This window comes from Perca fluviatilis, chromosome 8 (genome assembly GCF_010015445.1).
Source record: "Perca fluviatilis chromosome 8, GENO_Pfluv_1.0, whole genome shotgun sequence".
Taxonomy (NCBI): domain Eukaryota; kingdom Metazoa; phylum Chordata; class Actinopteri; order Perciformes; family Percidae; genus Perca; species Perca fluviatilis.
This window is the reverse complement of record NC_053119.1, coordinates 12,898,889-12,914,593: the sequence shown is the minus strand read 5'-3', so window position 1 is coordinate 12,914,593 and position 15,705 is coordinate 12,898,889. Positions and strand designations below refer to the sequence as shown.

At 40.2% G+C, this 15,705-nt stretch overlaps 1 protein-coding gene across 3 annotated transcripts; it reads right to left on the bottom strand.

Moving 5' to 3' along the window:
• Positions 1-16: 16 nt before the first annotated feature.
• Positions 17-13,832, bottom strand: ric8b (RIC8 guanine nucleotide exchange factor B). Of its 3 annotated transcripts, none has more exons than XM_039808879.1 (10): positions 13,597-13,832; positions 13,112-13,159; positions 12,383-13,015; positions 10,631-10,725; positions 9,011-9,161; positions 8,688-8,786; positions 5,016-5,160; positions 4,649-4,793; positions 4,410-4,529; positions 17-2,480 (listed from the first exon to the last, which is right to left on the bottom strand). In XM_039808879.1, exons 1-10 carry the CDS (start codon positions 13,678-13,680, stop codon positions 2,375-2,377), a joined length of 1,626 nt encoding a protein of 541 aa, XP_039664813.1. In that variant the 5' UTR covers positions 13,681-13,832; the 3' UTR covers positions 17-2,374. The 3 variants fall into 3 exon arrangements, with proteins under 3 accessions (XP_039664813.1, XP_039664814.1, XP_039664815.1); XM_039808880.1 differs by having other exon boundaries at positions 8,688-8,783; XM_039808881.1 differs by having other exon boundaries at positions 13,112-13,154; positions 13,597-13,831.
• Positions 13,833-15,705: the final 1,873 nt, after the last annotated feature.

The window sequence follows — 15,705 nt, the reverse complement described above, 5'->3', positions numbered from 1 at the left end:
TCAAAAACAACAACTATTCTTATTCTCCAGTTTATTAACATTTCAGTGGAAGCCTCACTACATAAAATAAGTGTGGTGCTATTTACAGTATATGAAGAAAGTGCAAAAAGAACAAAATTACCATATTTCCAGATGGAGAAGTGATCAACATGCAATTTTGATTTATCCAACTAGGATTGTGTAAGGAAAACAAAGGCATTTACACATGTGCACACAAGGAAAAAAACCGTGATACAGATGCATGACAAATTTAAAGGGACAAACTTGAAGAAAGAAGTGGAAAAACATAACAAATGACCACTGAACGGTTTGATGATGCATGAACGTTTAGTGAAACTTATGCTCTGGCCTTTTGCAGTCACCAGACCTCTTTGAGAAGGAGCACTAAAGTTGTCCTAGTGGCTTGTGTTGACCCAACACGTCACTGAGACATCATGTTGGTTTACCCTTTAATTTGTGACCCATCTGTATATCTGACCTTTCATGGCTTTCCAAGCTTAAAAAAAAAAAATTTGATCAGTCAAAAGAAATTCAAGAAGGCAACTCAAAGTTAAGTCTTTTGTGCCTGTGTGAGGCCAACTAATTTAGATATTTCTTTTATTCTACTTATCAGAGTTATTGTGTGTGTGTGAGTAGGCAGTAGTGGTGATAGGTTAAAAGTGTGTACATGATTATTCACTATAAAACGAGTCACTGATTACTGTAATAATGACATGTTCTCTGGTTAAAGCAATATTATGTTTCTCTGGATTGTAATTAGCAATTTGTTTTAATACAACAAATGTATCCAAAGCACGGTTTCAGTTAGTTCGGGAACCAAATCTACCAACCATGACTTATTTCAGAACTGGCAGCTTTTACATTTAATCAAATTGTACCAACACAAAGAAATATTCAGTTCATACAGACGGTAAACTTGTAAATTTTGATTTGTATAAAATTAGCAAAAATGTCAATCTAGAAAAAGCCCCCACATCACTGAGAACTGATTTAACATCAAAAGTAAAATGGATTAGAAAACAATCATTGCAGTTGACACATTTCTTTGTCAATAGTCCACTACAGGCAGAAAAAGTCAGTTTACTGTCCACCTCACGATTATGTTGCATCTCTCCATTTAAAGTCTTCATTTTAAATTAAAAGAAGTATTTTTGTTCAAAAAAACTTTTCAGTGACAACAGTAAACCAAAAAGCCCTGAATTCAGAAGGTTTCATTGGCAACTAACTGGTGTGCAAAATTCATGATAATTCCACAACCAGACTCACTGTGAGCTACAGGTTAAATCTATCCACACAGACAGTGCCTGATTTCTGAATATGCATCAATCCCGTGGTCCATACTGGACAGGCCTCGTGATTTTAAACCAACAACTGGGTTCATTGTTAACAGTTTTCAATGATTTCACGTTTAAATGTGTGTGTATAATGTGAACTTGAATCATCTAGAAATACAGAGTGGACAAAATCATTATTTAGCAGAAAAAAAATAAGAAAAAGTAAAAAACAAAAGCACATGTGAAGGAATGATTATTCAGACCCAATGACACTTAACAAACCATAACAAAAGAGCTTTCAGTGAAATACACATGATCCAGCAAAGAATTATATTACCTCTATTTTTTTCTCAACTCAGGGAGTGGTAAAATAGACGAGGAAGGTGCAACAGTAACCCTTGGAGGCCTCCTATGCATTACGATGCCACTGCAGTCTTTCTGCCACACATCAAGTCCATTTCCACTTTGGAGAAAGTGTTACTGCGGCGACAGGGCCTCTAGAGTTTCCTGGGACATGAGGAGCTGTGTCCCAGTTCAGGGCTGGATCACTAGACTGAATGTCATAATGGGCCGGCACATATTATATATCGCTTAAACTAAACCTATCAAACTTACAGATAAATGGAAGTTATATGGATAAATTGACCATTAATCTGAGGATTTGTAACACTTAGACATTGAAACTTGTAATGATCACTCCGTTATTACAAAGCCAGTTATCACTATTTAAACTTTGTCAATTTAGATCGACTTCCTGGTGATACGACTTAAAAAGCGCATCCTAAATTTCAGCATTAGTTTGGGTTTCTGTGAAAGCAGTCTTGACTATAGATCCAAACATTGTAATATCTGCCAATTTAAGTTTAGGTTAATAGAGTATGATTTATTGGGAGGTATCAGTACAATGTGTGGCTCTTTTGACTGACTTCTGCTACCTCTGCTTAGTGACTGGTTGGGCCAGCTTTTAGTGCCTCTGACGGACCCACCTTAATGGGCACCTTCCTTTAAAAAGGATCCAGACCATGAAATGGAACACAGCTCCAGATGTGTTGGAACCAAGTAAGCTTAGCCTGGAAAATGTGGCCTAAATGTGCAGTGCACTAGTCGGAGTCTGATCCCGAGTCCTCGCGTGGATCACAGAGAGTTTCTTCAAGAGGTGCCAACGTCCCGTCAGGCCTGACCCCCATTGGCCGGATCACGTTCTGCCTGTGGCCACAAAAAGAAAAAGATCAGAGATGCCCCCTTTCTGGATGGAGAGAGGTTAGATAGGGAGGTCGATTGAAAACATATCAATTCTATTTCCAATGTAAACAAAACCTAACTGTGTTCAGGACCCTTTGTATCCACGGACAGTCTTAAGAGGGCTTTCACTTTTACATCTTTACTCTCTGTCATCCAGAACTCAAGGACCCTCACTCTACAACCCCCCTTTATGGACACCTCTCTCTCTCTCTCTCTCTCTCTCTCGGCAGTTTAATTACAGGATCAGCGCTCAAACTAATCTCCTCAAAGCCCTGGCTGCCCCTTCATCCTAATCCAATTATACCTGCACTGTGTCACCACTCCTTCTGAGATGATTTATCAGAGAATTATCCACCAAAGATTTAAAAAGGACCCATTTGCATTCATTTGTAAAGAGATTCAACAATAAATGGCCATGTAAGTCCAACTGATTCCTCCAATTAAATTTAACTTATCCTGGAAAAACTACAGGTTAAGTTCTTTGACAGGAGATGGAGGAAACCTGTGGTGTGGTTAAATGTGGTTAAATATATATATATATATATATATATATATATATATATATATATATATATATATATATATATATATATATATATATATATATATATATATATATATATATATATATATTTTTTTTTTTTAAACATCTTTTCAGTGATGATACCTGCAGAGGCACCAGCAGCCACAGCCTTATATCACTGGTTAAAGTCAGAATGTAAAATGAGGACTAACACAATGACAAAACAAACAAAAACATTTCTCCCAATTAGCGCAAAAATAATCCTTCCTTAGCAGTGACAGAGGCCTGGGGGTCTGGGGTGGATGCAGGGGGGGATGGGGCAGAATATGTGCTAATTGGAGTACCAGTTAAGCAGTTAGGGGAGCAGGGGAGCAGATTCTTACAGGGCTCTGACCGATCTCCTTAGAGCCTGTACTGATGAAGCACCTCTCCGTCACCAACACATCTCCTTTACTGAGGAACAGAAGAAAGAAGATGCATCCTCGGAAAGGAATCTTCCCCTTCTGGGCGCACGTGCCTCATTAAAGCTCAACCCCCTCTTTGGCTTAACAATGACAAGGTCATCTTTTTTTTTTTTTTTTATATGTCTGTGCATTTGTTCACCCGTGTCTCTTCATCCACGTTCCACCCAAATTGCTTTGTTGTTAGTTGGGCCTCTGTCTCATCCACTCCCTGTCTGACTGGCTCCTCAGAATCACAAGAATAAAGTCAGGATACATGAGTTATCAAAAACCTGAATGCGGCACATAAAGGAACCAGGACCAACGGTGTCCCAATTAGGTGATAATTAACGGAGTGGTGGTAATGATGCTCCAGTGGCGTGCCGGCAGCTTCTATTTACTCCAGCTGAATGCTGAAAGTCTTGTCCTAATTGAAGTTGCAGCTAACGGCAAGAGATTCTTCCTTCAACGAATCGGTTGGCCAGGTGGCAAGCTCACGGTTACCTTTGTACAGACATTGTGCTTGACTAACATTAGCCTCTGCTCACTAAGGAAAGGTCAACACAAATACATCGGGCTCTTTGCAGAGGAAACAATGAATAAGAATAATTTGAGCAGGAGAAGCAGCAGTTGTTCAAACTGAAAAAATGAATGATCTTAGTCGAGCCTTTGACAAATAATGAGTTGTGTTTAATTTGCAAAGACTTCTGTGGCATCTGTTCTTGTCTATCACTATGTGTATTTTATAACAAATAAATACATTTTTCTGCGGATTAGGATCATGGCGGAGCCTAAAAATATCTAAATATGGGATGTCCTCCTGACGCTGACTTCCCTGGTTCAAGCCCTAACGGGGACCTTTGTTACATGTCGTCCCTATAAATATAAAATTATTTGCTCTTTGAGTCCTTTCTAGTTTAGTATATTTACCTTGACAACTTGTCAAACATATTGACAAGTTTCTGGGCTTCGTACTCCTTCTGCTCTTCAGTCATCTCTTCGATGGGGTTCGGCATCGGCTCCTCCACATGACCAGTGATGGGGTTGATGCTGGAACAAGCAGATGAGCAAGCTTAATGTACAGCTGCAACACATTCATACATTATTAATGCATACACATTAATATAATACATCAATGCTTTATTCTTAGACCTGTGCAGAGCACTCACAAGGGTTTAGCAGATTTGTATTCCTCTGTGTCTGAGTCTTCATCTTGGGAGTACTGAGTCTCTCCTCTCCCTCCTGCGAGGAGTCCTCGAGCCACCAGGAGTCCTGCTGCGTTTCCATATCCTGTGTACTTCAACAGGTTGTCCACTACAAGACAACACCACAAATACACAAGGTTGTGAAGTTACATATAAATGTTCATATGTGAGCATGAGCCGTGCTGTAGTTATATGGTTCTACAGCAGTAATGCATCGGTCACTTCATCACTTGCATCCAACTAGAGATGACATTCCTGCTCGCTCATTCTCATATTTTCTCATTTGGTGTGCTGTGCCACCTGTTCCTCCCATGACCCGACCACTGCTCACCGCTTTCTTTGCAGAGGACAAAGAGAAACTCTGCAGCGCTCTGCTTCACACCCATGTCAACATGGGTCATAAGGCGGACCAACTTGTTTCTGGTGGTGGTGCCGATCTCTGGCCTGATCTTCACATCTTTCAGTGGGGGAAGTACCTGAAAATGCAGACATTATAAATGGTTCAGATTATTTTCAGATATATACACATATACACATATATATATACACACACACACACACACACACACACACACACACACACACACAATACTTTGCATTAAGCATGCATATTTGTCCACTCCTATGTTGATAAGAGCATTACAAAATTGAAAAATATCCCCAATTATACATTTAGAATAGATTAAAAAAAAAAGATTAAAATTATTTAATCGTGAGTTAACTATGGACAATCATGCGATTAATATACACATATACACACACACACACATATACACACACACATATACACACACACACACACACACACACACACACACACACACACACACACACACACACACACACACACACACACACACACACACACACACACACACACACACACACACACACACACACACACACACACACACACACACACACACACACACACACACACACCCTTATCACTGGTAATTCAAATCTGGTTAAGATCCTGGTGAGGTTTCATTACTTTACTTTAGCAGGGTAGATGCTGGCCTTGTCACATACTTTATTATTTCCTCTGTTTAAAGGGGACCTATTATGTTTTTCCTTATTTTCTGTCATCGATATATAACATTACAATGTGAGATGGTTATACCAAACATAACCAAAGCTTTAAAATTTGCGCAATAATAAACATTATGTAAAGGTTATCCCTGTGAACAAAAACCTAATGCTTCAGACTGTTCTGAATACTCCAACTGGGCACATAACTGTAGTGTTTACATAGTCTATATCCTTGATGTTCCACTTAACAATAATAACAATAAGTCATAACAATAATAACTTATTTTACCAGTAAACTGCTGTTCAACGACAAAAACAGATGAGAAAAGGTTAGTTTACAATAACTTTAAATGCACAATGTGGTTTACCAGGTTCAAGTAAACGCAGGAATTCAGTCTTGTCTGTGTTGTTTTTTTGAACAGCAGTGACCATAGTGCTAGTTTGTGTCTAAGCTGCAGACTTTTGTACATCCCAGTGTTGGAATCCTCTACAGTGAAATACAGTCACACTACACCTTTTACATGTCAGCGTTTTAACCGTGTTTAATCCAGCTACTAGCTAACAGTAAGCTAACGTTACCTGCTGCCAAGTGCAATGTTAATATTAACTAGCATGACATGCAGCGATGCTTCTGTTGCCTCTAATGTCTGTTGCGGAACATCAGAGAGCAGCGCAGGCATTCAAGTTACACCAAAATGAGGCACCGAAATCTGCGTTGCTATTCCGTCCGGTAGATACCGGTCGTTTAGGCACCGGTGCCGTATTAGCACCAGGGTTCGGTACCCAACCCCGGCTCAAAGCACCCTATTCTCAGGTAACTCAACTAAAAACTGCCACTGATGCAACAAAGCTGTAGCCGGCTCTATCAATTGCTTTTAACATGCTCCGTTCACGGAAACAGAAAATTGCATTGCCTGTGTCTTTTCACAGCAACCCTCCATAGAGATTTTTCAGCCTACTTTAAGTAACAGTGACAGTAAACATTTATTTCACACATTATTATGGTTAAACTTAGCAATTAATCTGGGGTTAACATGCATTCTGAACCGTGAGCGATAACCACGGATTAGTCTCGCTTTGCCAGACCATCCACAAGCTGCGGAGCGGAGGGGGGTCTGGCTACTCCACATAGCATTCTGGGATGGGAGAAAACGTGCTCTGGTTTATTGGCACTTTTTTAAACCAATCACAATCATCATTAGCGGCGCTAAGCTCCGCATGGAACCGCTTTAAAATAGTTGTGTAAAAGAAAACTCAGATTGGACAGATAGTCTAGCTAGCTGTCTGAAATTATCATGCAGAGATCTGAGGAGCAGTTAACCATAGTTCTCATAAATCTACCGGATTTTAAAATTCCAACACAAAGAAAACGGAAGGAAACAGAAAATACATGCATCCGGCAATATTTCATGTGGCACTGGAGCAATCCCGAAAGTGGCACGTCAAGGATATAGACTAACCACGGATCAACTATGGTGCATTACATCACTAGTTGCCGATGTTATTTTTTTTACCCGATTTCGGATCAGATTCCCACTGGAACATTAAATATTTAAATGTAAATATTTTGGTTTGGAAGCTTTTATTGGTGAGTTTTCATGGTAGAAAGTGTCGCTACAGTCATTCCCTAGCTGTAATGACAGTGTAGGGATGCTGAGAGCACAGATGCGGAAGCCCCCAGAATACTGACCAATCGGAGCAGTAGGTGTTTTTTCAGGAGGGGGGCTTAAAGAGACAGGGGATAAACTGGAGCGTTTCAGGGGCCATCCACACGGAAACGTTTTTTTGTGCAAACGCACGTTTTGCATCATTTGGGCCGACCGTCCAGACGAATCCTGCAAACGCACTGCCTGAAAACGCACTTTTTTGAAACCTGGTCTCAGGGTGAAAAAATCCGAAAACGGCTCTCGTTTGGCTTCGTATGGATGGTGAATACGAATCCGTATTGATGATGTCATCGCCACACCCTTCTTTTACACCCTCTCCCACGGCCGCTGATGCACACAACTGCGGTGAAGCTAAGCGAGCATGTCCCATCTCCATGGTCAAACCAGCTCACTTCATCTAAATACTGTGTCTCTGCTCCCTGACACTTCCCTCTGGATTCTACACAAGATATATTGCTAACGTTATGTAGCCAACGTTAAACATCGCTAAAAGTAGACCGCGGCTCCAGCAGCGAAATGCGTTAACGTTAGCTGCTATGGCTATCTGTTTATAAAGTGGAAGTAGACAACTTATCAACTAGCTAGCTAATCTGTCTGCTTATCAACTCCTTGAACGGATTATAGTAACTTTTACCAACGGCTTATTGTAGAAAGGCTACTGCAAGAAAACGTATAGATTATTAAAAAGACATCATTCATGGATCATTGATGTTTGTTTGACTGCCGTTGTTAGAGCTAGCATTACGTACGCGCACGTTAACGCGCTAGCTCGCGCGCACGCGCTGCAATCATGCAAAATAAAAAGCAATCCAACAGCACATTATACAACGTAAACAAAGACACGTTTTCTTGAGGCGGCCTTTATAAAATGAGCAGTGGTGAAAGTTATTATAGTCCACGGATGTATTAAGAGAAGGTTATAATCTAGTTAGTCATGTTATGATGGGAAGTGACTATGCTCTTCTCCTCCGTTTTTTGAAGCAGAAACAGCGCCGCCTATAGGCCTGGCATATGAAGTAGCGTACTGAGTCATTTACAAGTGGATTCGTTTGGACGCAACTATTCTTGAAACCTTCTTGAAAATCCAGGGAAGACAGGTAAAAAAAAAAAAGATCGTTTTGGTACATGTGGACGTGGCCTCAGACAGAGAGTGAATACAGCTGTTCCAGCACAGACAGTATGAGAAAAATGAAGTGTTTTTTGAACATTAAAGCCTGTAAACATGTTTTAATAGAACCCCAAAAAGTATGAACATGAAAATGAGCATGATATGTCCCCTTTAAATCGGTTGGCAGCCACTGTACCTGAGCTTTGATATATCTGCGGATCTCCCTGTAGTGTCTGGATCCCTCAGTCAAAAGGCTGAGCACCGGAGTCAAACCCTCTTTGTAGTTGGAGCCCTGCTTGGAGTGACACAAACCACAAACACTTCACAAGCTGTGCAACAGTGGATAGATTTTAATCAGTGGTGCAAAGGGAATGAGAAATTGAATGGCATGCAGTGTCAGAATGTACTGGTATCACTGGCACTATACTGTAATATCTTCAATCATATTCTTAAATTGAATTTTCAGTGTGTAAACAACAGCCAGTTCTCTCTGTATTTTCTGCAGAACATAAACGTTACCTTGTCAATCCTTTTCTCCATGAAGTCTATTAACAGCTGGACAGCGTCCATGTTTTTCCCACCATATATCTCTAGTCCTCCCTGTACAGGCACGTCGATTAACACGTCCAGGCAGGACACAGGCAGGTTATTCAGCAGGTTGATGGCATGGCTGGAGATTAAAAAAAAAAAAATCTCTTAATGACATAAAGTAGATCTTTACAAAATGCTTTATATTTAACAGTCAAGTAAAAAAAAGGGACACATATAATCAGCGGTTTTGGAAAATTTTGCTTGAGACAAGTTGTTCTAAAGTCAAGGATCCCTAATGGCAAATGACCAAATCACCTCTCGGTTTTTATCTACATTACACAACTGATGCGGAGCTGCCAGATGACCTTAGGGTGCAATATGGCTCACACAGGGTAAAAGGGACTTGCTTTTTTTTAATTATTATTATTTTTGGGGGATTTTTAGGCCTTTATTGACAGGACAGCTGAAGAAATGAAAGGGGAGGGAGAGGGAATGACATGCAGCAAAGGGCCGCAGGTCGGAGTTGAGAGAAAATCTCAGTAATGTTGTGTGCTAGGGTGTAGTGTAATCTTGTAGTGTAAAGATGTTTGTGATTGGAGAGGAAAATCTGAAATGTCTTATTTGCGTGATGCACACTGATTTTAAAGTTAGTTCTGATTTTTAAATACCTCAAACCTGCCTTAATGTAATTTTGCTTTCTATATAAAAAACAACTTTTCCCCGTTCACACTCCCCTACTCCTCTTAGACAAGTTTTCTCACATACTCACATTCAAACAAACAACAAAGTTGGGTTGGTCAATTGGCCAAACTCCCACAACCAGTTCAGCATCTAACTTGACAGGTCAAGAGAAACATCAGTCTCTTTTATATGTCACTGTTTAATTTGCAGTCTATGACCACAGATTATTGGCATTCCTGCATTAAATTACCACGAGAAGACGATACTGCCGCAGCATTACAACAGCTAAGAGCATCAGGAAGATGAAACAACCAACTAGGCTCCAATGAGCAGTCTGCTATCAGATCGCGGTTTATCGGTCTTAATTTGTGGTGAGCTGCTCGCTCATTCACAGCTGCTTGCTTGATACTCAGTGTTTGTCCAGAGGGGTGCTTGTATTAGTTAGCTGAGTGGTAGGAGCACTTTGTCAGTCTGAGTGCTTTTCTATGCAAATCAGTTTCAAATGAAGTTTGAGCAGTTTCACAGGTTAGAAAGTGCAGAGCGCCTTCATGTTCACAGTGTAGCTAACCAAAAGAGATTCAGATATTAAAGGACCTATATAATGCTCATTTTCAGGTTCATACTTGTACTTGGGGTTTCTACTAGATCATGTTTCCATGCTTTCAGGTTAAAAAAACATTATTACATACTCAGATGGGGGGGCAGTATAATGAGCCTTCATGTGACACAAATGGGAACCACATCTAAATGGCTTGTTGACATTTTTTCTGATCTCGGCAGCCCACAAAAAATTGACTGGGTTGTCTTATTTCAGATTGTGGGTTGTTAGGCACTCCAGATACCCAAATGTATGTGCACAAGCACTGAAAAAGTTGAGGTTTTTCATAACGTGATCCATTTAAGAGCAGTGAAGGACAGACTTCCCACCTGTGCACTTCCTCTGTTTTCTCCTCGGTCTCAGTCTTCAGCATCAACAGATGACGCAGGATGGCAGCGATGAGTCGGAACTGGTGGTCATCCTCCTATCAAATTAAGGATGTACCAAAACATGAATTCCAAGCAGTTTCATTGTTTAGAGGTAAAGCAAAACAATGGAGGTAGAAAAGGCAAAGGCTTAACTGCAAAAAAAGCTGCCTTAAAATTCATCCAGTCTAAAGAGCAAAAGGAGGTGAGCTACAAGATAGAGTGGGATTAAAGCTTTTAATCTAGATTCAAAAAATGGAGGATAAGGAAGCTTGAATTTCGACAGTGTCGAAGAGGAGAGCAGAATCTAACTTGAGAACTAAGAACTACATTTTGTGTCATTAGGACTTACACTGTGTCAGATGCAGCCTTTTGCGGTCATGTGTCCCCTTCAGTCCAAATTGCATAAAATGTAGCAAGACTGCCAGGTTTGCTAGTGATTTTCAGAAATCAATCACAACCAGATATAATACTTGACACATGGTCCAAAAGAATATGTACCAAATACTGTATAGTCCCATTTCATTCACAAGATAAGATGATACCATTTTTTGGCCTGTGTGTGTAGCCTATGAAAGAGAGACATTTTCTCACAGTAAGAAAAGGGGCAAATAATAACATTATTAATGATGAATGAATTCTATTTAGGTTATCCAGTTTCAGGGTTCTGGTGACAGATCTGATTTACATGTGAAACACTGTAGTTATTAATATGAAAGTAAAAAAAAAAAGGGGAGGGCATTTTGGTGAGTTTAATCATGACTGTGATTTCCAATTAAGCGTGTATTTCATGAAGTGAAACTATTGCAAAACCATTTTAATATGGAAACATCAAATGATAAAAAGCTTGTATGAATTTGCTTTTACAGTTAAGTTCTTTTCAAAAAGGGATATCAGTGGTGGATAGACACTTGGGATTGACCAACTCTCAAAGGACATTTTCAGATGTCATCGACAGAGAAGCACAGGTGTAACTTTTAACATTACCCATGGCTGCGCCCTGAAACTCGTAAGGACTCCCCCACACACCTGATACTGATTTCCTTACTAATTGTCTTGGCTGCCACACTGGTCACTGCTCATCACAAGTTACATGTTTGTTCCTGACAGTGTGTACTGTAAATTGACATGTTATTTTTATCTTCCTGATACAGTACAGCGTTTGAACTGTGCATGAACTGAATCTGGAAGTACATTGAATTGCGGTGTAGTTTAGTGTCCCAAATTATTTTCCAAAAACTGAGTGTTCCAAATGATGAGGGTCTTATTTGAGACAGGTTAGGGTAGCACAGGTGGTTTAGCAGGTTCATAATTAATTAAGGACATTGTATGGGGAATTTGGGACACTAAACTGCACGTATACCTTGAATTACAATGTTTTAATCAAGATACTCTGCATTTTATGTCACATTTGCACTGACAGTAAATCACTGAGATTTTGGCTTCCTCAGATAGACGTAAAGAGGACGAATGGTTAGAGATTGATATAATCTGGCTGTTGTGGGGAGCAGATCTTTCTGGACAAGAACAGTCTCCACAGATCTTTCTAGACAAGGACAGTCAAATCTGTAATTGAGCAAATGACCAAGCCAGAAAAAAGTAAAGCATACATGATCTGCTCTAAACCCCTGCATACATACTTAATAACGAGTCAGAGAACAAACCCAAATGACTAGCGTGCAACAGACTTACAACACATAACCACTACACACTCACCTCACCACCAGCATCAGACAGTGTGAGGTTGAACAAGGCTTTGAGTGCCTCCATTGCTCTCTCATTGTCCTCTGCAGGCATGGGCAGGGCCTGTGGACCTGGATGGGCAGCTTCATAGGGACCAACCCAGCTCACATTCAGGGTGTGCTCCAGGAACTCTGTCAGTAGTCTCACAGCATGCCATTCTCTCCTCAAAATCCCTCTCACATCAGGTCTCAGTGCAGACAGCAGGAAGAGAAGGCGCAGTGTGAACAGACCCACCTCATGGTGCCATGTGCTGGCCATTCCCAGGCTGGCACACAGGCCATTAGCCAGCTGCACGTCTACACTAACCTGCTGAGCCGCAGGACTGTTGTACACCACATTGCATAGGCACTTTAAGGCCTCCACCACCACCCTCTCCTCCTCATCTGACTGGGTGTCTTCCTGAGAGCTTTTTTGGTTGTTGTCATCTCCGTTTTCTCCAGCATTCAACCTCGCCATCCCCCCCAGGATTAGCATGCCCTCCTTGGTGGCTACAGGTGCGAGGACACGCTTGTCTCTGGACAGAATGCGGAGTGTCTCCAGACATGTCTTCTGACAGCTGGGCTGCACCTGCCTCCCAAGAACTGACAACACACCCTGACACAGCTTCTGCAATGACAGAGTGACACAATTATAGATTATAACATAACTGGTCTACACTGGTAGTCTAATAACCAACTGCTCTGATAACTAGCTAGTACTTACACTCCGCAGGGTTTCTTCCTTTTGGTCAAAACTGAAGGTGCGACTGTTCTGAAACAGATAAGATGCTCATTGTGGACACCGAACAACTCAGCCTGATATGCCACAGACACACATCAAACATGCCTTATTATAAATAAACCCCAGTCTCTTCCCAGAGACCTCCAATAAATAGCTAAAATATGCTTATATTGCTAGCTATATAACTACGTGCAGTAACACGGTTTGTGAGCAGGCAGCATTAGCATTATCAGCACTACGTTGGTGTTGTAAACAACGTATCAAGGTTCTGGTTGCCTTATTCACATTTTTGGTGTGATGTTTAACAGTGCAACATTAGATATAACAGGATAGTGCAAACATTTTAGCTGAGTCGGCTCGTAAGATGTTTAGCCAACTCGGAGTTAGCTAGCTGTTTAGCTAGCTAGCTAACGTTAGCACCGCCGTTTGTTTTGGTTGACGTAAAAAGGAGCAGAGCCGCGACTTACCTCTAGATTGTACTGCCGCAGAAGTTTCTCGATTTCCTCTTCGTTGGCAGTTTCAAGCTGTGACAAGATAATATTTAAATCCATGGTGGATATCTGAATATAAAGTAGTTAGCTTAGTTTAGACGTGACCAATGGGGGATTGTGCAGCTAGCTAGCTAGCTGGCAGGCTAGCTTAGTGAGAGAGTGTCAGTCAGGTCTGCTGCTGTCAACAGGGAAACTCCCCTGACTGTCTCCATCACCGGCTGTGCACTCCACTGGGGATATTCACTGTAGTGCAAATGTACCATTTTCTTGATAAAATAAAAAAAAATACTTTGATTTGAATATGTATATAAACAGTCTGATGATTATACTGCGTAATAAATAAATAATAACACAAATATCTTCAACTTTTACTAAGTCTGAATCATCGATTCCACAACACGTTCCATAATAGATGGTATTATATACTCTTTGGTATTAGTAGGCTACTTAACGTTATATTTTGGGATTTTGTGAAAAACATCGGATAAATAAAAGGAAAGGAGAATTCATAGTATGCAGGTTTAGCTTGTACACATGTCAGTTATATGTTAAACATTAAGATTGAAAAGCATGTCGCATAAAATAAATAAATATTGCCCCACATTTTAATAAGACAAAAGTTTTGTCGTGTAACTTGTTAACAACATACCAATCTGAGAATGATATTTAATATTTCCTTTGTGGCTCATGTTATGGGATTTGAAAATGAAGGAGACAATTTAAAAGTCATAATTTCGTCACAGAATATTAGAAACTGGCCTGTCAGATGCTAGGTTTACCACAGCCACTTTTGTTGTCAAAATATCTTTGTATTGAAACAGCTTGCCTATGTATTCTTTGAAAGTCAGGAATGTTTTGCTTAGCTTGGTGTTACTATTGCCTGTGAAACTGACTATGTGGCCTATACAAATCTATTGATTCATTAAAAAAAGGTTAACTTCCACATCTATGCTTATCTGAATAAAATAAATGTACCCATACAACTGGAATGTTAATGAAGTGTTTTTGTACATAGAATGTGAGGCATCACTTATCTTCTTAAATGGTTTATTGTTTTGTGGATTTAGAAAATGGATACATTTATTATATGTGACAGTGAGTGAGGCAGATGCTGCTGATCAATACACACCGTTTGGCAGGTGTCATAGACTCAGACTTAGTGGAGCCACTTACGTGACTCTGCAGAAAATATACCTCTTAATGACTTACTGGTGAATCATTGCCACTTTCCATGTTATTAGATGGGATCAGGATGTACTGTCTCCAGTTGCCTCACAATAACAACATCCGGGGTTTGACTTTCAACCTATTTGCATGTTTTCCCTTTTGTCCGTGTAATCTTCCTTCAACAATCCAAAGACATGCACATGGACCGGAGAATGATGTTCCAACAAGTCAGTTTCCCTCCCTTCATGCCCATAAATATTTTATTATGGAAAATAATGAACCCCTGTATGTGAATTTAAGTATATTTATTCATCCACTCACAAATCGTACGTTATCAAAATATGAATACTGTGAGTTTAACAATATTAACCCAGATTGAATGTTGAAATAATATTTTTTCTGTAATCTTACATTTTCAGATGAATCTCTTGATTTGTTCTTTTTTAGTTTAATGAAAAGACATTTTAGATTATGGGAGAAATATGCTTTAATCAATGAGTTATAGACTTATTTCAAAGCACATAAAAAGTGAGGTACTTGTTACTACTGCAGTGTCTTGGTGATGTCAAATAAGAGACCTACTGGTCATGCAGCACGTTTCTTACAGCTGACAGTGATGTCCTCGTGCACACACCCAGGATGACCAATCTTCCTCTGAAATCTTCAGCTGATATTGATATTGACACTCAGGTCAGATGATTAAACCAATAGTGGGTCGCCATTTTTTTGTTGTTGCTCTTGTGTTTTTCTGCATTCAAAGTCTCGGTTGTGAATCCCGCAGGATTTCAGAGAGACATAACACAGAGGATCTATGTTCCAATAAATACAAATCTCGGCAGGGGTCAGAGGTCAAAGGTTATGGGACTGAGGTGCAATGACCCCAGCACAGCAGGACATTCTCTCTATAGAAATGTAATT

Excerpts from the sequence above, each read along its gene's own strand:
- ric8b (XM_039808879.1), bottom strand. The coding sequence starts at position 13,680 with ATGGATTTAAATATTATCTTGTCACAGCTTGAAACTGCCAACGAAGAG. Across the intron at positions 4,794-5,015 it reads TGTCCTCTGCAAAGAAAGCG|TGGACAACCTGTTGAAGTAC; the intron begins GTGAGCAGTGGT and ends GTTGTCTTGTAG. Across the intron at positions 2,481-4,409 it reads ATGTTTGACAAGTTGTCAAG|GCAGAACGTGATCCGGCCAA; the intron begins GTAAATATACTA and ends TTGTGGCCACAG.